The sequence below is a fragment of the Pangasianodon hypophthalmus genome, chromosome 4, assembly GCF_027358585.1.
Source record: "Pangasianodon hypophthalmus isolate fPanHyp1 chromosome 4, fPanHyp1.pri, whole genome shotgun sequence".
Classification (NCBI taxonomy): domain Eukaryota; kingdom Metazoa; phylum Chordata; class Actinopteri; order Siluriformes; family Pangasiidae; genus Pangasianodon; species Pangasianodon hypophthalmus.
The window spans coordinates 14397259-14419015 of NC_069713.1; the positions used below are offsets into that span (position 1 = coordinate 14397259).

At 38.9% G+C, this 21757-nt stretch overlaps 1 protein-coding gene across 3 annotated transcripts; it reads left to right on the forward strand.

Moving 5' to 3' along the window:
* Nucleotides 1-5359: 5359 nt before the first annotated feature.
* On the forward strand, nucleotides 5360-19351 carry gc2 (guanylyl cyclase 2). 3 transcript variants are annotated; one of them, XM_026936929.3, is made up of 20 exons: nucleotides 5360-5564; nucleotides 6385-7236; nucleotides 7344-7648; nucleotides 8648-9002; nucleotides 9129-9213; nucleotides 9361-9457; nucleotides 9535-9660; nucleotides 9748-9828; nucleotides 11244-11420; nucleotides 11590-11746; nucleotides 11974-12123; nucleotides 12267-12415; nucleotides 13343-13506; nucleotides 13737-13929; nucleotides 15107-15281; nucleotides 15448-15546; nucleotides 15649-15743; nucleotides 16694-16779; nucleotides 16866-16954; nucleotides 17683-19351. In XM_026936929.3, the coding sequence occupies exons 2-19, from the start codon at nucleotides 6474-6476 to the stop codon at nucleotides 16951-16953; spliced, it is 3345 nt and encodes a 1114-aa protein (XP_026792730.3). In that variant the 5' UTR covers nucleotides 5360-5564; nucleotides 6385-6473; the 3' UTR covers nucleotide 16954; nucleotides 17683-19351. The 3 variants fall into 3 exon arrangements, with proteins under 3 accessions (XP_026792730.3, XP_034159518.2, XP_053089289.1); XM_034303627.2 differs by lacking the exon at nucleotides 16866-16954; XM_053233314.1 differs by lacking the exons at nucleotides 5360-5564; nucleotides 16866-16954 and having other exon boundaries at nucleotides 5893-7236.
* The last annotated feature ends 2406 nt before the right edge of the window (nucleotides 19352-21757 follow it).

Sequence of the window (21757 nt, forward strand, 5' to 3'; positions counted from 1 at the left end):
TATATTCATACGCTCATCCTAATATGTCATTGTATTTTATAGTAACAGTTAATTTACATGGAATGTAAATTGTGACTGTAAATTATGGCTAATGCTCCACATGATTTATTATTATTAATAGATTTTATTTATTATTATTAATAATATTATTAATACATTTTTGTGCTGTTATTTAACATAGAAAAACATGTATAGTATCTTGGGTGTTAGCCCTTTGTAACAGTCAGTAAGTCAGTTTCTACAGGAGAGTCTTCAGGACAGGACTTTGTGCTTTGTGGTTTCTCTGCAAAATGCTAAACTGTGTTTTTTGGACTTATTAACTTCAAAACGGAGAAAAAGAGACAGGCTAATAAGGGAATCACTGTTTACAGCTGCCATAAAGTAAGTGATAACAGGAACTAACTTGTTTCACAGACATTCAACAACATTAAATATGATTATAAACTGTTGTTCTTTAATTAACAAATAAAATTTAACTGTTGGCAAAATGCTGTGTAGTAGTATGTGCTGTTGTAGTAAAATAATCAACTTTGGGTTAGCATTCAATTCAGTTACCAAAACAGCAATCTTTTAAAAATTTAACTCTCAACAAAATTTTGGTCACAAATGTACATTTGTGACTGGTAGGATTAAGAGTGTTAATTACTACAACATGCTTTCTTCCAGCAAGATGGACGTCTCTTGACATCATGGGAATGACTTCCTGTTCTCTGATACAGCTTGCTCAGTGTTCATTCTCAGAGTTGTGGTTATCTCCATGCAGAGTGGGAGAGTTAGAGGGTTCCGGGTCTTCGTTTGTGAAATTATGTTATGTGGAAATGCTCATCTGGGAGATGTGACTACTCAGCACTGAACTTGTGAAGAAACAGCTGCGGGGGAGGAACAGTTACAGGACATGTTCTCTCCCACTGTGTTATCGCCAAGTCAGGAAACTTGAGCAAACACCTCCCAGAGGAGAGGGTAGAGAGAGAGAGGAAGTGGGAGAGAGAGAAACTGAACTGAGGAAGAAAGTGAAAGAGAAGAAGAAAATTAAGAAACACAGAAGGAAAGAAAGAGTGAATGGTGAGGGTCATGATTTGACTGGAATGTCAGGAAAGATCCTGGGGCTATTTTCCAAAAAACTTGAAGAAATGAAGTCTTAGACATTAAGTGTAGACATACGTCCATGGCTAATGATCATCTTCCTCCACCAGCTGTAGCTCATTGTTTGCTAAGGAAATCATTCATACTCTGCTTGTCCTAGGCTCAGGGTGTTTTACGATCAGGCGTGAGGAATGCGGACAGAACTAAACTGGATTTATGATGCATGAAGTCTCCAGAGCTGGGAAAGCTGACTGACGTCCATGCTTGAATGACATCATTTAGCCTGCCTGAGTTTATTCCATGTTAATAATCTGTGGCCTATACTGTTTCTGTTTCAGGATCTCTGAAAGTTTGCTTTACTTTCTTTCTGACGTATTCCAGATCTTTGCATTTGTTCCAAGAACAGCACTAAACGTCTCTGAAACATGATAGACACCGATATGCAGGAGATTAAAGTACAAACATAGGAAGACACATGTGCCTACACACACACACACACACATTTGTTTGTATTACTATGTTTATGAGGACATAAGTATTAATGCAGCTAAATAAGGCTAAACCTACACCTAAATAAAACCTTATCCTTAACCTCAGTAACCAGAAACCTTTTGGCTCATTTAGGATTTTTTTCCATGCAGTTTTTGTTAAAAACTCTTTTTCATCATGGGGAGCAGCTAGATGTCCCCACAAGGTCATAACTGTCTCATACACACATGCGACTGGACAGAAATAGAGAACAACCAGTTCTCCCTCACTGTCTTTATTTAGGAATATTGGTGAAATGATAATTGTTGAGCCACACAATATATCTGGTAACAGAAAGCATTTGAAGTTCCACTGCTTGGCTTTGGCTATATCTGGTATAGCAAAGCATCATGCAGGTCCTGCCACAGAATAATAGCTAGAATAATAACTCCAGTCCCCGCTGGTTTAAGATGTTTCACCACTTATTTTAATGAAGGATGAATGGCACAATATTGCTGTTAGCTGTTGACTTTGATCACTTGAAGTCTTAATTTGATTAATAGCTGTTTTGATTTCAGGAACTGGTCTGAAATAAGTGACGGGTATTCGTGATGTAATTTAGTGAGTTGGGTCAAAAGTCCCTGAAGTTCTGCCAAAATAACTATTCAGCATATTAAATTTGCTCTCATTTTCCTACTTTACTAAGAAATCAAATAAACTGTGTATGGACATTTGCTTGTTCTTTCAGCAGGAACAATTCAGGCAAGTCCTGTTCTTAGGACTTCTGCATTTAATTATCTTAACTTTCTGTCTTAACTTATTCCCTTTCTTCCTTACTTCCCCATTTATTTATTTATTTATTTATTTCCTTCCTCCCTTTCTTCCTTCCCTTCTTTATTCTCAATTTATTTGTTTGTTTGTTAATTTATGTATTTATTTCCTTCCATCCCCCATTTATTTATTTATGCATTACATATTTATTTCCTTCCTCCCTCCTTTCTTACTTAAACACTCATTTTATACAAAACTGATCTTTTAGTCTAGTCTAGTCTTTTAGTTTAGTTTAGTCTTTCAGCACTTGGAGAATGATCTAAAGACAGATCTGCAGCCAGACATGTCTATAATTGTACTGTTATCGCGGTCATCTGTCTAAAACAGTCGTTGATAAGGTCCACAGTATTTATTTGATTTTTCAAGCTGACTGTCAGATAAACTAGGATGTCCTGCACACTTCATCAGCATTTCCGAACAATGTTTTTGTAACACTGCCAAACCTCTGAACCTGAGTTGCAGTGCCATGAGCACTGGACTCGTAACATGCAAAAAAAATGATACTTTTACTCAGAGTCCATTTTATAGCTTCTATACAACCATGCTGTGAGAAGCCACAAAATTCCCCCTGGACAGCATGATGTTGCTTCTATATTTAAGAAAAAAACACTTATATTTACACTGTTTACAGAGTAAATAATTGCCTTCCTCCATTTATCTTAATAGTATGCTATTATACCACACTACATGAATGACTCTGGAGAAAATTATGTCTGAGAATTATGTCCAGCCCATACAATTTTAGATGGGACCTCTATGATAGGAAAGCATCATAAAATAATATTTAATTTTTCACAGATCTGTTTTTTTCTTTCATCTGTTGGTGAATATTAATAAATTAACTGTACTTCTGGTCCTGATATGTCCATACTCCTATAACAGATAATACATGTATCCTACAGATATCCGAAGGATCCTTAAGAGTTCTTAGCTTCCTAAAATGGTTTTACTTGGAACCTTGTTTGATAGAGAAACATTCACACTTTAAAACAAACCTGAATCAGAAGCAGAGCTTTTTTAAGATTCTTACCCAATATGGTCACTGAGTGTTGTGGTGATGGCAGTGATTTACTACAGGGGAAAGGGTCAAGTTTCTCTTGTGATGAATCTCAACATCAGGGCGAATTTGTAGTGGAATTAGGACAGAGAAAAGGAAGTACTGAGAAAGTTAAAGAGATAAAGAGATGACTTCACTTGTATCATGTATCAGTGCAATCAGTTTCTCTGTATATCTTACTCACCATGGAAGACATGGAAACACCAAAGCATTGCTGAATTTTCCAATATAGAAAACAATGTGATACAAGCATAATGTTTTGCCAAACAATGCAATATTTCAAGAATTCTCACTGGTCACTAACGATACAAGAAAATATTTAGTGAGGGGAAGCATTTGTTCAGGCTTTTGGATGGGTGTGATAAAGAGAAAGCAGATATCAAGGCTAAAGTTCCAGGGTGGAGAAACCTGATCAGTGGATGAAAATGAAAATAAAAAAATGTGACAACTTTCTTGCTCCAGTTAATTTTATGTTCTGAAATCTTGAACCTCAGCATGAACTTGGCATCACTGTAAATTTGAATCCCGGTGAGCAGCCCAATACCGTTAGAGTTCATGCAGTGCAAATCTGTATTCTACTGCCTCCATTCTGTATAACAAGGCACTGCAAGTAGATCTGAAAACACACAGCAGTGTCTAACATGGAATTTTATGAATTCCAGCTGTCCTAAAACTTTGATCTGACGTTCACCTGCTGCCATGAAATGCTGCATAAATCACCTGGACCTTAAAAAAAGAAGCAACAAGTCAATTCCAGAACAACATGTTCAGGTTCACCAGGAATTTTCAAGCAAAACATGTGGCTAGTAATGGGCTAATGTAAACCGTTGAGTTTTTCATCCAAATATCAGGTGGATCAATAAATAATTTCTTTTAGGAAAGACCAGGCTCAAGCTATAAATGAAAAAATATATATAAATGTCAATATTACAATATTACTATTACTCAAAACATTCCAAACATTTGCTCATGAGAGCCTGACTGGTGACTAGATGTTGGGTGGGTTATTTATATATTATTAGTTTTGTGTGTAGCATATGTGTACTTACTGTTCATTCACCTTGACTTATTTGTGATGTCTGAAGTTGACATTATTTTCCAGACATTTGTCTTGTCTCAGGAAATGTTTGTGTTGTTTTGACAGGACACTGTTGAACTTGAATGGCTCTTGTACATTCACAGATAATCATGAGGGGTTATCTACTGAAGTGTTTGACCAGATTGCTATCACTCACAGTGGTACAACCAATGATCTGCCAAACATTGTTTGTGCACCAGCTCTGTCCATGTTCCACAGCTAATGGGTCTGTGTGCCCCTGCCTGCCTCCTCTAGCTTTATAAGGACATTGAGGTTGCAGGCACTCATGCTAGTAGGCCATCTGCTTCTGCCTTAAGTTGGTGATTTCATATGCTCCTCAGGGAATACACTTAACATGTTTCCAAAACAACTGCAATAATAGATACTAATAAGATCATCTGGTTGATCTGGAGGATCAACTCAACTGCAAAACCATTCCAGTGCAAGACCACCCACTCATTGCTCCATTAAGCCACTCAATAACATTACTGATACAATGTTATACATAACCTATTATATTCCTTACAAAATTATTTTGATGCCTAATATCTATAAGCTTTGTCTCACTAAATGCCCTTTGAATGAACATTAAATGTTTATCATGACCATTTAGAGGATAATGCCATTTCGAACTTTACTTCAAACTACATTATGAGAGGATTAGGGAGTACTCTGAGATAAATAATAAAAAGAAAAAGAAAGAAATCAGTTGGCTCACAATTGGATTGATATAATCTTCAGGTCACTCACTTGAGGTCAGCTATGCCGTCACTTAAGGAAGACGAGACTTGGAGAGGATTAGAAATGTAACCTAATGCTGGCTGGAGCCCCGTTAGGGCCTCTGCAGCATCAATGGATTTCATATGGATACCTTTCTGTTCCTGTAGTTCATATTTACATTCATAATGACAGAAAAATTACACCAAGACAGTTTCTCTTGGATTTTAATTCATGTGAAATGTTGGTGGCCTGCAGGTTTACGCTTCATGGTTGAGGATAAGGCGCTGTGCAATTGATCATCCAAAATTGCTTTATCAAACAGAATTGGTAAGTAAACACCATTTGCATATCTATGCTAAGATGTGTACTAGTGAATGAATTGTTAATATCACTTAACTGATCGATAGTAATTGAATTGCAGTGAGCAACCCAAGTCAGTAAATTTTGGTTAGCAACCTCCAGACTTTGAAAATGGTGATTGGGGTGTAGATGTATACCCACATCTAGTAGGAAACAGCCCTCAGCAATAGCTGTTACATATTTTAATAAAACTTTGTAAGGGAATTATCAGGTTTAATGTGCCTATATTTTGGTATCTTGAATGCCTTTGCTAAAGGGGGATTAGAATAAACTCCACAGACATAATTAGATAATCCTACTGCAGTTTTATGCAGTCTTACAATTAGTTCTATAAGCAATGCTACAGATACCATTTTTAAACAAATGCTGAATATCTTTTTAATAAGACAGATGGCTCTCATTGTATGTGATAATGGGGATGCTTAAAGGACATCTTAACATGCATTCACTGTTCGCTTCACTAAGTTACTCAAGAGTGCTTCTATGATATGCTTCAGAAATTTTCAAAAAACCACCTAAACCCTCAAATAGCTTCATTCTTCAGTGTAATTTGTGAATGAATGATTGTAATTTCTCAGAGCAGTATGTAGTTATAGGACATAGTGTACACTTAAAAGGATTGTGCTGATCCTATTCTTACCCTTAATCCCTCTATTACTTACCACAACATGGATCTGGATAGATTTTTTTACAGCACATTTACAGATAACAGTTATATCTCAGGAAAATCAACCACTAATGTAGAGCTACCACAGAATACCATCTCTTTGATTTTTTCTTGGCACAGAATTATGGGTAGACTCCAACAATGACACTTCTGATGTGACACCTAGTGGGCTCCAGAGCACACCAACCTTCCTGAGCCGTAGCCCTGAGATGCGACGGCGGCTCTGTGCCTTCTATAATTTACCACCAGAATGGGCCAGCCAAAGACTCCAGACCAGTGATCAATGTTCATCTCACCCCCATCAGTATGGCCATCTCTCTTCCTGTTCAAATTGGCACTTCTGGGCCTCTGTAATCCTGTTGTGCCTCCTCTATCCTGTGTCCACTGCTGCTGCTATCTTTCGAGTAGGGGTGGTCGGGCCATGGTCCTGTGACCTACTCTTTGCCAAAGCTTATCCCAGTGCAGCAGCACGACTAGCTGTAAGTCGTATCAACCAGGACCCATCTCTCTATCCTGGGGTCACTTTTGATTATGTCATCCTGGAGGAGGATTGTGAGACATCGCAGGCTCTCTCCCACTTCCTTGGATACTATGTGCGGGCGTCTGCCTTTGTTGGGCCGGTCAACCCAGGTTACTGTGACACAGCATCCATGCTGGGGAAAAGCTGGAACAAAGCTGTGTTCTCCTGGTCATGTATTGGCCATGAGCTGGATGCCAGACGCAACCACCCTACCTTTGCCCGTACTATGCCCCTGCCCACGCTTGTGTTGCTGCATCTCATGCGGCACTTCCGCTGGGCTCACGTGGGTATTGTTTCCTCGGGTGATGATATCTGGGTAGAGACTGCAAGCAAGGTAGCCAGTGCTTTGCGCAGCCATGGTATGCCTGTTGGCATAGTGGCATCTATTGGGAAGGACGTGGCCAGCATGCGCAAGACTCTAGCCAAGGTCAAGAGAGTAGAAAACCTACGCTGTGAGTTAAAAGTTCAACTGGTAAAAATTTACAGTAATAATGCATGTCAATGAATTCTCTTGCCTGTCCATATCATTCATTTTACCTCTCTTTCTCTCCCACTCAAGTGGTGGTCCTCTGTATGCATTCAGTCTTAATAGGGGGTAAAGATCAGCAGATGCTTCTTGAGATGGCCTATGATATGCGGATGACAGATGGCTCCATGGTATTTGTGCCCTATGACACTCTCTTGTACAGCTTGCCCTACCAGAACCTTTCTCAATACTTCCTTCCCAACAATGGCAAATTGCAGCACGCTTATGACGCTGTGCTTACCATAACTGTGGAGTCTCCAGAACGGCACTCATTTTATCAAGCTTACATTGAGGCACAGATGGGAGGAGAGGTTCCCAAGAACATTAAACCCCACCAGGTGAGAAGACAGTGAGAGTGGGTTGAAAAAGTCACTCAAGCTGGGGAAGTTCTCAAAGTATTTGTGTTTATATTGATATTTAGATAAAGGCATTGGTTTAGCATCTAGTAGATTTCCTCATGTCTGTCATCCAGTAAAAAATATAAAACAATTCAAATCAAGTCAAGTTGATTTTTTTCATCATTTTTACATATAACTTGTATACACTTGAACAAAATATTATTTCTTAAAGTGTCCAGTAGTAGCATAATAAGCATAGCCTTTAAGGGCACAATACAGTCCACAAAATACTGCTCTAAGTGATGGTGAGGAGTGATAATCAAAGGGGTGTGTTGGAAGGGTCTTGATTAGTTCAAGTGGGTGTTGGGGTGGGGTGGGAGTGGGGGCTGGGGGGCAGCAGTGTGTTTAGTAGTCTGACTCCCTCAGGAAAGAAGCTGTTGCATAGTCTGATAATGGCACAGATGCTCCAAAGCAAGCAAAAAGATATGGCATCCTATGTGGAATGGTTCGGGTGATAAGTAAAATGAAATGGGGGATAGACTGCTCTTTATGTGTTTCATGACTATCTACTTGAATGATTGGTTTGAGTGCAACAGGCTGGTAGTCACTGAGGAAGGATACAGATGATTTCTTTGGCACAGTTATGATGGTAGTCAGGGACAACTGCCTGGCTCAAGGAGAAGTCATAGATATTGCGCTTGTGGTAGAACATTTTGATACTTTTCCTTAATGTAGTTCCCTGGTGTACATTTATATTTACAGTACAAATTACAATTGCAATCCAAGCTATTCAGAGTAAAGTGCCTTGCTCAAGAGTCCAACAATATCTTTCTGCCAGCCTTAACCACTGAGCCAATATTACCCTAGTGGTGTAGAACCCTTTGGTAAGCAAAACATCTTCAAGATTATGCTAGTACCTTTGGCTTTTTGCTGAGACAATTCAAATGTATGAATGACTGACATACTTTTTAGACAGATTAAACATTTCTAATCCTACAGGTGTCCCCTCTGTTTGGTACCATCTATTCCTCCATCCTGTTCATGGCCCATGCCATGCAGAGTTTGAGAGCATCAGGACAGTGGATGTCTGGCGATAATCTGGCCCATCATGCACGTAACCTGACATTTATGGGCTTCAGTCACCCCATCCGCACAAGCCTTTCAGGCTTGGGTCTACTGGATTATGTGGTCCTGGATACAGATGGCTTATCATGGGAACTGAGGCCTTGCTACCGCATAGAGATGGAGACAGACATGGTACGCTTCCTTGGTCAGTCCATTCACTTCCCCCAATCGGGGCCACCTAAGACTGACTCCAGGTGCTGGTTCACACAAGGAATCATCTGTAGTGGAGGTGCGAGGTCACAAACACACACACACATACACAAGCACACATTCATTCATATCCTTTAATAGATACACTGGTGTTTAGACCCACGAGTACGACTTGGTCCAAAAAATTCTTTCCATCTTTCAACAGGCGTGGATCCTTTCCATCTGATTATTTTCTTCATCTGTGTCTTTCTATTAATCTTCTCCTTTGTTGCTTCTGTTTACTTTATAAGGTAAACTCATGTTGTCATATATTTCTCTCTTGTTTTATCCATAATGTAGCCTAAAGTAGTATAAGAACTATAAATGAGTTGATTAACATGTAATGCAGATTATTGCTGAATCAGCACTGACATTTTTCTTATTATCATGTCTCCTAGGCGACGACTCAATCAGATTCAATTAGTCCGGGGCCCAAACAAAATCCTACTGACCTTGGCTGATGTCACCTTCATCAACCCATCACTGAGTAACAAGGTAATTTTTCCAGGTTTTTATACAAACACAAACAATAAAGATAAACACTAATGACTGACACACCTTTCCAAAACCAGAAGATGAGTTTGGAGGAAAGCAAGACCAGCGATACAAGAAAAAGCATCTCAGAGCACAGCCACAACTCTCCATTCTCTAGTCAATCTCCAGCCACCTATGAGAATTCAAATGTCGCTATCTATGAGGTATAACATATTCAGTGAATATTTCAGAAAACTTAACAGAAGCACTTAAAAACTGTTCATTTTTTAATCCCACCTCTTGTTTTCCAGGGAGATTGGGCTTGGCTAAAAAGACTTCCCCATGGAAACTTTCGGAGTATCAACCCAAGTACTACTGACGTGTTTGAACTGGTGAGTCACTGCTAGACAGTTCCATTTCTAAACACTTAAAGTTCAAAACTTACATTTTTTTTTACAATTGTTATCAAGCATTAGTCATTACCAAGTGCTCTTTTTCAAAACCTCTCTATGTACGCATATAAACACCCATAAATTGGACCATAATAATAAATTAACTTGATCATATCTTTCCAGCTCTCCTGTTGGGTTAAGTAACTAGTAAATAATGCGGGAGGAAAGTGACCCCATCTTTGAATGGACTGTAAATCAGTGTGTGACTGCATGAGGACAGTGAAATGCCTTTTTGTCGAATACAAACAACTGCACGTTCGTTTACCTGTTTTGCTCAAGCCTTCTATAAAGGTCATCTCAAAACGAAGTTAGGCACTTTGTATTGTATGGGTTTTTTGCAGATATTCCTGCACACACTGTGCTGTTGGTATCTCTCTGACTAAGAACATTCACTGTGGGCCTTTTGGTTTTGATTTAATTCAATACTATTATTCAATACTATTATTGAACTAATACTATTTGTTACTTAGCTAACTGCTATCAATTTGACATAAAAACATCTATCATTTGGTTCTGAACATGAATGTAATAATTTTTAGATCAAAATACATAAACATTTGCCAGATGAACAGTAGAAATACATACCCTATATGGCCAAAAGTGTGTGGACAACAGATCATCACACCACTATATACTTCTTAAATATCCTATTCCAAAACCATATGGAGGTGCCCCCCTCTTTGCTGCTATAACAGCCTCCACTCTTATGGGCAGTCTTTCCACTAGATTTTGGAACGTGTCTGTGGGGATTTGTGTCCATTCAGGTATAAGAGCATTAGTGAGGTTGGGTATTGATGTCAAATGAGAAGGCCTGGCATGCAGTCGATGTTCCAATTAATCCCAAAGGTGTTCAGTGGGGTTGAGGTCAGGGCTCTGTGCAGGCCACTCGGGTTCCTCCACAGAAGCCTCAGCAAACCATGTCTTTATGGATCGTGCACAGGAGCATTGTCATGCTGGAACAGGTTTGGGCCCATTAGTTCCACTGAAGGGAAATCAATGGTAATACATATAAAAACATTCTATACAATTTCCATCTTTGTTTCCAACTTTGTGGCAACAGTTTGGGGAAGACTCACATACAGTATGGATGTGATGGTCAGGTGTCCACAAACATTTGGCCATATAGTTTAGTTTTGCTTGTGGTGGAAAATGAAGGCATTTCATGTCAAAACAATAAAAATTTATTTACAGTTTGGTCTACATAGGGATCTGTTGTGAGAAAATGTAACATTAGTAAGGACTAACGCTTGTTAGCAGTTGTAAACCTTTTAGACCCTCCTTTAACATGCTTCCTCTCATTTCCATCCTCTTTGCATGTAAAGTGATTCATTCAGCATTTACATCTTCATCTGCAGATGAAAGACATGAGGCATGAGAACGTTAACCCTTTCATGGGCTTCTTTCACGACTGTGGGGTCTTTGCCATAGTGACGGAGTACTGTTCCCGTGGCAGCCTGGAAGATCTTCTGCATAATGATGATGTCAAACTGGACTGGATGTTCAAGTCTTCCCTCCTGCTGGACCTCATTAAGGTAGTGCTCTCGATCAGACATGAAATGACTGACATTTGGGAGAAAGACCACAAGCTGCCCCAGAAGATAACTTGATTGATTTGTTGTGAAATATTTTATCTAGACAGAAGTGTATTTACATTAATCTAATAAATGAGGCTGTTTCTGTGTGAATGTTGGTGGCATGCAGGGAATGAAATACCTCCACCACAGGAATGTATATCATGGAAGGCTGAAGTCCGGAAACTGTGTGGTTGATGGGCGTTTTGTGCTCAAAGTAACTGACTATGGCTACAATGAAGTGTTGGAGTCCCAGAGGTTTCCATATGTAAAGCCGCAACCTGAGGGTGAGTGTGTGTGTACATTGTGAGTTCTTTTATCTGTTCATCTTAAGCATGCAGATACTGGTTTTCTGTACTATCCATATGATTCCTGGTGGGTTGTGTTTTGTTTGCCAGCCTCTTGAGCATTGTTGAGGTTTAGGTCTTTTGCCTGGACTTGTTCATGCTTCTCTATATACCACTCTACTTACATTTGTTCTCTTTGCATATGCTGATATCTGGACACTACACAGAGCTGCTGTGGACAGCCCCTGAGATCTTGAGAAGTTCCTTTCCAGGGCTGAAAGGCAGTCTGCCAGGGGATGTATACAGCTTCTCCATTATCATGCAGGAAGTGGTGGTGCGAGGGCCGCCTTTTTGCATGTTAGAGCAGTCTGCTCACGGTAGGTTACAGCTCCTGGAGACCTGTCCACCTTATATTAGAATATGTTATAATACTTGATTAGCTCAATAAAACTAGTTGCCTTGATTGCCTCTCCCTTGGGTATTCAATCTTCCATACTTTAATTCTTTTCGATCACAACAGAAATTGTTCAGAAGGTGAAGAAGCCTCCACCATTGTGCAGACCCACTGTATCTCCAGACCACGCTCCACTTGAGTGCATCCAGCTAATGAAGCGGTGCTGGAATGAGCAGCCTGAGAGGAGACCAACATTTGATGAAATCTTTGATCAGGTGGCCCTCCTTTTCACTTTTCCACTTTTCTGGGGGGAAAAAGCTCTATAAAGGAATTTTTTTGTTTCTTTTTAACTGAAAAGCTTTTGGTCCCATCCACATGTATATGGATGTTTTTGACAACGTAGTCTTTATCCCTCTTTTTAAAAAAACAAAACAAAAAAAACTTCACGTCAACAAGAACTAGGTTTTTAAAAATGTCTCTGTCTACACATAGATGCAAAAATAATTTGAACATGCTAGCCCTGTAGCAATGGCATGTCATAAACTTTATGTCGAACACCTCAAGAGTAATGTTAAGAGCATGTGTAGAGAAAGCAAAATGTGAAGAAAAAAACACCAACACCAGCAAATGCTCTAAAACAAAATCTGACAAACAGGATTTAAATGTGTGGACGGATAAAGAGCTGGAAGTACTGCATAAGGGTACACTTAATAAAACAAAGCAAAAAATTGCAAACACATTATCAAATAATTTCCAGCACTTTCATAACCCACACAAAACCGTAACAGACATGGAGCAGGTTAACACTGCGACGTCAGCGTTTTCAAAGACATATGTGTTTCTCATCCACACAAAAACAGTTTAAAACTTTTTCCACCTTTAGTGGTGTTTTTGAAAGACTTTGACCCAAAACACAGAAGCAAAAATTACATTTTAAAAAATATCTGTATATGTATGGATGGGGCCTTAGTTTTAAATTATCTTAAACAGTGTCAATAAAGGAGCAGAAGCATTTGATATTTCATGAGATAATAAGAGTATAAAATGATTTAGACTACATGTTACAAACTTTTATTAGAGTAACCTTTACTAGAGTAACAAACACAACAAATTTTTAGATATGCCATATTATTTGCCAGAACTACCTTTAGAAAGCTGCCCTTCTCTGTGTGAGCCTCACCGCTATCTCTCCCTTTCCTCAGTTCAAGAACATAAATAAAGGGAAGAAGACTAACATCATAGACTCCATGCTAAGGATGCTGGAGCAGTACTCCTCTAACCTGGAGGAATTGATCAGGGAAAGGACAGAGGAGCTAGAAATTGAGAAACAGAAGACTGAGAAACTTCTCACACAGATGCTGCCACCGTGAGTAGAATAAATAACACATATAAAATGGAATATATTAGAATTTTGCAATATGGGATATTCATCTATATATTAATTTAATAGGAGGTTTTCTTAAAGAGCTAAAAAAAATACATTTAAAATGTAATATTCTTGGTAGTAAACTCCTACTGTACAAAACTCTATGTACAACTTCCCCACAATCTCATGCTCTTATTGTCTGTTGTTTTCTTGCTGTTCCTCTGCTCCAGGTCAGTGGCCGAGGCTCTGAAATTGGGAAGCACAGTGAAACCGGAGTACTTTGACAGTGTCACTGTCTACTTCAGTGACATTGTTGGCTTCACTACAATTTCAGCCAACAGTGAGCCGATTGAGGTGGTGGACCTTCTTAACGACCTCTACACACTCTTTGATGCAATCATCAGTAACCATGATGTATATAAGGTATCATTCCAACTGCTATTTGGCCAAAGATTGAGAACATCTGGTTCAGTCAGATCCTTCATTTACTGTATTTTTGTGTCACCATGGTTACTCCAAGAGTATAAGAACACTCAGTGTATGATGAAGTAACACTCCCTGTGTCTTACAATGTTTTTATACACACCCGTAGGGAAGCCCTGTCACAACCTTACCCCTCATAAGTACCTTTGTACTTATGAATGTGATTTTTTTTAAAGGCTAATTGCTTTTGAATGGCTGGTTCTGGCTACATAAATTGGTGTATTCTGTGATGCCCTATTTGGTGAATACTAGTTATGCATGGAACTATAGTCCTCTGAACCTGGATAAGCATCAGGGAAGATGAGGATCACCTGGATACCTTCCGAAACCTTCCAACACAGTCACAAAATAACATATGACACAATATTTGTAATAAATAATGCTGTATTACAATAATATTTCCTTGAAAGATCTCGCCGGGTTAGCATCTGTGTTCTGGGTGATGGGAACATGGGAATACCCATCACACAAATTCACCGGCGTTAACCAGTCCCATGGATGCATGGCATGAATTACATCTGACAACTTAGCATATGGAAAGGGGGATATTTAGGAACCAGTTCAGCCCCCTTAGATCTAACCATCCTTCTTCTGAAACAGGTAGTATGTTGATTAAAACCCTTGAAACCTTGGTTCATCACACGTAGGTCCACGAGAGAACTAACTTCTAGGGTCAGTGTAAATGCTTTAAAGATGCTTCAGTGGATGTGGGACACAGGCTCAAAAAATGACCATGATACACAGGTCAGATTTTACAGGGTTGATTTGAGCTAACCCCTGAGCATAAGCCAGGTAGTGTATAGTCACCACATATCCTGGTCTAGGGGCTTTTTTAAAAAGCTGATATTCCTTGATTGTATATTTAACCTGCTTGCTGAAATAGCCCCCTCACCTTGTGTCTGATTTGTGTTAATATCACTGAGGTTTCACACAATAACTATGTGGTTTTATGTGAATGGAGATCATTGTGTTCATTTTTATCACTGTTGTTACTTTGGCTGATATGTTCCATGTTCAATTGTTTTATTACTTAAACTGAGACCGGAGCAGGACAGAATTAAAACCTGTAGTATACAACTTACTTTAGCATGTCAGTCTCTCTCTCTCTACCGCCCAGGTTGAGACAATAGGTGATGCCTACATGGTGGCGTCAGGTTTGCCTGTGTCCAACGGGAACCGCCACGCAGCTGAGATTGCCAACATGGCTCTGGATATCCTCAGTGCTGTGGGGACATTTAAAATGAGGCACATGCCTGATGTACCGGTCCGAATCCGAATAGGACTTCACACAGGTCAGACAACTTGTTTAGTATGGATTGGGCAGCAGCAAGAAAATATTTCATTTTTTTACCTGCACATATCACTTGTGAGATGAATTTAAAATGTATCTTTCAGTAGTAATTCTGATCATTTTGAAAATACATAGCGGTTGGTTTACACATGTATGTGCTTGTGTAGGTTCTTGTGTAGCTGGTGTTGTCGGCTTGACTATGCCCAGGTACTGTCTGTTTGGAGACACAGTCAACACAGCTTCTAGAATGGAGTCCACAGGGATGCGTGAGTTAAAAGACATTGAACTCATATTTGAATATTTTTGAAGTTCTCTCTTTAGGTTTTGACCATGTACTGTAACTGATTTTTGCTCTTGGTTTCCTACAGCATATCGGATTCATGTTCATTCCAGCACAGTTAAAATCCTGTTGGCACTGAAAGCAGGATACAAAGTCCAGTTGAGAGGCAGGATTGAACTCAAGGTAAGACCCAAGGCCACTTTGCACAGAGATTCGGCAATGTCCCCGCCTCATGCCCATTGTTCCAAGTTAAAAGATAAAGTGTTTACCGAAGATGAATAAATGAACCATGCAAATAATTCATTTTCTACACACAACCATTCCCATTAAAGAAGCAATAAATATACACCAGCCACTTTATTAGGAACACCTGTATTCTTGCTCATTGTGCAGCATATGGCAACATCGCAATGCATAAAATCATGCAGAAACAAGTCAGGGGCTTCAGTTACTGTTCAAATCACACATCAGGATGGGGGAAATTATCTCAGTGACTTTGGACGTGGCAGGTGCCAGACAGGATAGTTTCAGTATTTCAGATCTTGTTTTGAGAAGATTGGTTGAGATCTTCTGAGATTTTCTCTCGAGTTTACACAGAATAATGCAAAAAAAAAAAACATCCAGTCAGTAGCAGTTCTCCCATATTGATGAGAGGTCAGAGGAGAATTTCCAGATTGGTTTGAACTGACAGGTAGGCTACAGTAATTCAAATACTCACTCTTTACAACCGTGGTGAGCAGAAAAACATCTCAGAACGCACAAGCACATGGAATCTTAAGGTGGCTAGGCTACAAAAGTAGAAGTCCACATCGGGTTCCACTTCTATCAGCCAAGAACAGGAATCTGAGGCTACAGAGGTTTACTGACTGGTTTAACTTGGCAGTTGAAGATTGGGGAAAAATATAATTGGCAACTAATTTTATTTATTTATTTCAATACTTTGTTTAGTATTGGTTCTAAAATAATTTTTATTAATTTTCTTCATTCTGAAAAGAGCTACATCTTAAATTTTATGTGGTTGAATCAAGACTGGCATTCTGGCATTCCTGTGCCCTGTTTCTTGCTGCTTTCTTGTTTCTTTGCATACGATGCATTACTTCCACACTGACACTCTCATCTGCTCTCTTCCACAGGGCAAAGGCACAGAAGAGACCTACTGGCTCATTGGGAGAGACAGTTTCACCAAACCACTCCCTGTCCCTCCTGAACTAAAGCCAGGGTAAGACTGGGCCATCCCATGGCCTGTGACCTGGCAGTGTGTCTGTGTGTGTCCTTCTTGTTCATCCTTTCCAATATATTTTGCAGGCAAATGGCACATGGCTTGCAGATGGAGGAAATAGCTGCATACAAGAGGCGGAAAGCGGAGAAAGAGCTTGCAAAGAAGAATAACTGAGGTAATGTTATGCATGGAGAATGTATAACATTACTGAATGTGGTGTCTGGGATGGGAGACATGGGACACAATTAGTACATCTGTGCCATTATATTTGAACTACATTCTCCAACTATGAATTAACTCAGTTCTTCTACTTTCAAGTTATGTTTCTCAAGCTATAATCTGCCAGTTATCACTATTTTTTAACATTTCTTTTATACCAGCCATCATTATGTGTGTGTGTGTGTGTGTACTGAATACCTTACAAAGCTGTTCGGTTCAGAAGCTGGTGCTGAAACTCCTTCAAGGATATTAATGAAGATCTTCCCCTCCTCAGTACAAAGACTGTAACCAAAGTGAAATAAATCTTTATAAAACACTGATGCAATGTGATAATCTGGGAGATTTTAACCCCTCTGTTTTTGGCCTTGTAAGATACATGACTTGTGCAGTCAAATATAGCAGTTCTACATGCTCTCTCCTTTCAGATGGCATTGCACTCTTCTGGTATGGATAGCTGTGAATGTGGCCGGCTTTTGAAAACCAGACGCCTGGCTATGTTTGGCATGCAGATGTGTCTATTTGTGTTGTTTGTTATGTTCTATATGTCCTCCTAGGGTTCTATATATTAATGTCGTAATGTAGGCCTAAACAATATAATTATTTATCCTTAATGCATCTGCAGCGAATGCAAAGTATTTATGTGATTAGGCTGATGTACACTCTTTATTGTGTGGTGTTTTTCAGGCCTGAGAATAAGGACTTTAAATTGATGCTTCAGAAAGCAGTGAAGAAGATCTCTGCTGTGCGTCAGGTGGCCCAGGTTACTCTGGCTGATGAAGACAACATCATGATACACCATCACTGACAACCCTTCACCTGTGCTCTTTTGACCTGTGCACTTGTCACAGGAATTTCATACAGTTAACAAATGAAACCAGGAAGTCCTTTTTTTTCTATTTCAGCCTTCTTCTGTTTCTCCTTTGGTCTGGTCAAAGTGGTTTGAGCTCTGGATATTTACTACTGCCTGTAGTTGGGTTGGTATGTTTCTAAAATCAGGACTTCTACTTTATTATTAATGGCTCCTGTTTGCATTCGAGATTGCATGACATCATGTGCATTTCAGAGACTTTCACTGTAACATGTTGGGACTGAATGAACTTTAAATAAATTAAACTGCTACAAGTAACACACACCTACCAGGAAGGCAGGTGCTGAGTGGAATATTCCAGCACTGTCTCTCCATCTTGAACGCCATCCTGAGAGATTACAGGCCTATTCTGAATATGAAGCACCTTTGTGACACAAGCCAAAGTCACATGAGGAACTAAAATTACCCACTGGGAATCCATTGCTCAGCAAGAGGAGGATTGGATCAGCAGCAGAGAGATAGACTGAGCCATCAACAGACAGACAGAGAAGTGAGGGTAAGAGATTGGATGAGGGGATAAAAGACCTGTGTACTTTCCATTTGCATACAAATTTCAAACTCTGGTTCCTATCATCTATAGGAAAGAAATATCCTTCTCGCCTGAGGAGAAAACTTCCAAACCGGGTCCTCTTTGTCCTGGCCAGGAAATAAGGAGCAGAAACTTGGTGCATAAAAAGAAACTATATTTACATGTTTAAACATTCATAGAACAATTAGAGCTGAAAGCATATAGTGTCCATATCTACTAGACTGATCTACTGACATGGTGTTAGATAGACCTTAGAACTATTGCTGAAATTTTGTTCAGACAGACATATCTTAATAAGGGGTATGTTTAGCATGGACTCCCATGGATGTCATTAATGCACAAACCTTTAAGCAATGTATTGACTTTAATTGTACAGTGTCACAACAGTGATGTAAACATGTCAAATGTACAGTATCTGTTTATTTTTTTTAGCCGTGTTATAACTAAAAAACTACAAAATCATAAGTATGATCATTGAAGACATGACATCAATGAATTATTCTGAATTAGATGTATTCAGATGTAATATTGAACTCGTGTATTAAGGACACTAACCACCTCCTCTGGAAGATCTGCCATCCTGCAGTGTTTAATTCAAGCCATAATCTTACACCTGATCCAACTAAGCAGATGATCAGGTGCATGAGATCTGGGTTAAGATGTGGGTTGGAACTGATCTCTGTTGGAATTGATAATCATCTATTTAGGCTATATTTGAAGCAAGGGGCTCTCAACTATTCAGTCTTTCCTAGTGCTGATCACGTCATCAAACTCCAACATTCACTGAAGGGCTTGGTCAGCCAGTTGGATCAGGTGTGTCAGCAATATGTCCTCCTAACTTTAGTCAAGAACTCTTGTTTTATCCACAACACACTTTGAAACAAAGGTGGAAAAAATAATTGATGTCAGCTTGATGCATTACAGTTAACAATAAATCTGGCTTTTATTTCAACAGAAGTGTGTTAATTAGTTTTGCAAGAAGGCAATAAACTGACTGTAAAACACTGATTTACAATGAAACAATGCCGTTTTGTGGTCAGAGGTGTAAACGCAGCAGATGGTGACCTAGATGTTGTGTGGATTAGGCCAAGTGGCTCTTTATAAGAAGTACACAGAGTGACAAGGTCACCGTTAACCAGATTACACAATTCTAAAGCCTCTCTGTTATCCTGCATGTAGACTGTATCATACTCCTGAACACGTTTCTGTACATGATTAACTGTGTAAGTATGACAAATTAGGGTGTTGCTATTAGAGTGTATTAATACGTCAAAACCACACAGCTAAAATGTGAGCAATATCATGTTTGCTTCTCAAGAGCTGTAATGTTTGTTCTCCAACTTCTCTTAGATGTGTTGCCAAATAATTTCAACAAGTCAGGATGAAAGATCTTTTTTTCTTTTCTTTGACATAGATGGGTATTTACCAGCAGTACTGCAATTTCCGAGTGAAGAGTGAAGAGAATCTTCATGCTTGCACAGGGCATGAAGAAAGCAGTTGACAGACAATAGGTGATTATTTCTTTCGCTAAAAGAAAGATAGCTGCCATATTTGAAACTTACTCCTGTTCCACAAAATTTACTACAGGCTGTAACATGGTTTCCAGGCTGATAGTAGTTAAAAGCTTCCTTTTTCACTATTAGCCAGCCAAAAAGACTGACATTCCCTATCTACCAGCCCATGGTTGTTCTATAATAAGCCATTGGCCAAGCATGAAGTGGGTGACGTTTTTAATTTTTAAAACATCTTATTAATTTTTCCACAAGATAATAAGAGAAATAACTCTTAAAAGGACTTGCAGTTATGCAGTATGCTGCAGTATGTCTACAAAATTTAAATATCTAGCACATAATTAAATGAGATAAATTAAACAGATTCTGATTTTTTTTTTAATTAGTGAAATTGAGGAAATTGTAAAATTGAGGTAATTCACATCATCTACCACTTGAAGGAGCAACTGAGTCATCATTATGAGGTGAGGTACACATGCTGGCTTTTCGTGTAGACTTCCTGAGAACTGCACTTCATTTATAATATAATTTGGACTAATCAGTGTACCTGATATCATACCTTCATTTACTACTAAATTTGCTTACTACATTCTGTGAATGACAGAATGTCTGTCAGCATTGATTATATTCATGTAACACTGATTGATACCCCAATTCCTGTGATACGGGGTGGAAAAAGCACTGAGAAATTATGTGAAAGTATAGATTGGTCAATAAATTAAATTAACTGTTTTACTTAGCTAAAACTGTTAGATTATTTTTGCTTTAAAGAAACTGTCGTTTTGCCTGTAAACATCATTCCAATCTTTGTAAGTTTGCTGGATATATGCATGAATAATGCTATGTAGTTTGCTAATGAATTCATCAGAAGTAAAATATCCTGTAAAATAACTAATATTTACCATTGGCTAGAATTTGACATGCTGCCTAGCCAATTATGTTAGTGACTGGAATTGATGCTAACCTAGCAATAGCAAAGAACCAGGCTAATTTGGATATATAGACAGTTTACATTAGTGAATCTTACCTCAACACGCTTTTTCACTTTAGATGGAGTTCATGCCTTCTAGGTAGGCAAAGATGATGCCTCATTTTTTTTCTTTGTTTACTCCAGCATACTGAAACATTTAACTGAGGTAGGGCCAGGGGCGTTCATCCTCAACTTCCACACTGCAGCTTATCCATCTTCAGACACACACAGATAGCTATATCTGAAATGACTGAACACTAAACTGATCCCATTCAACTGGTATATAGTGTACCGTCATTATATGGATAAGCGAAGAAGAGGCCTTTGTGATTTGTAATTTGAGTTCTTTGAAGGTCTAAATAAAAAGGCTAATGAGTAAAAAGTACATTTAGTTCTTGGAAATGTAATTAAGAGTACAAGTATTCAGTTTCAGTCATTCTAAAGTATAAATATGCCAAAAAAATATTTAAGTATCAAATTACATTTACTGAAGTATTTCCACCCCTGCCTGTGACTCATCAGGCTCACAAAACACACATCAGATACATCTGAGACTGTTCCAGGTGCTCAGAAATGGGAAATGAGGAAATGTGAAATGTCTGTAATATATTCAGTTTGCTCTATACATGTGTAGCAGAGGGGAACAAGGGGTGCTGAGAAATATTTAAACCAATTATAGCAACTAAGTAGCTTCCTTACCATGTAAAGATATTATGCGCACATTAAGTACGCTCTTATCAGGCAACATATGACCTCTTGTAAAACCACAAATACCAAATCAGAACTTTCCACTGGATGATGAGACAAGACATGGCCAATGAACACATTTCCGCTGTCAGTCTGGGAAAGGCGTCACAGTAAGTTATGGACTGCCTGGCACT

What these genes read in the sequence shown, in the direction of transcription:
- gc2 (XM_034303627.2), top strand. Translation starts at nt 6,474, where the DNA reads ATGCGACGGCGGCTCTGTGCCTTCTATAATTTACCACCAGAATGGGCC. An exon ending in CTACTGACGTGTTTGAACTG is followed by an intron (nt 9,829 to 11,243) that starts GTGAGTCACTGC and finishes CTTCATCTGCAG; the next exon opens with ATGAAAGACATGAGGCATGA. An exon ending in GTAACCATGATGTATATAAG is followed by an intron (nt 13,930 to 15,106) that starts GTATCATTCCAA and finishes TCTACCGCCCAG; the next exon opens with GTTGAGACAATAGGTGATGC.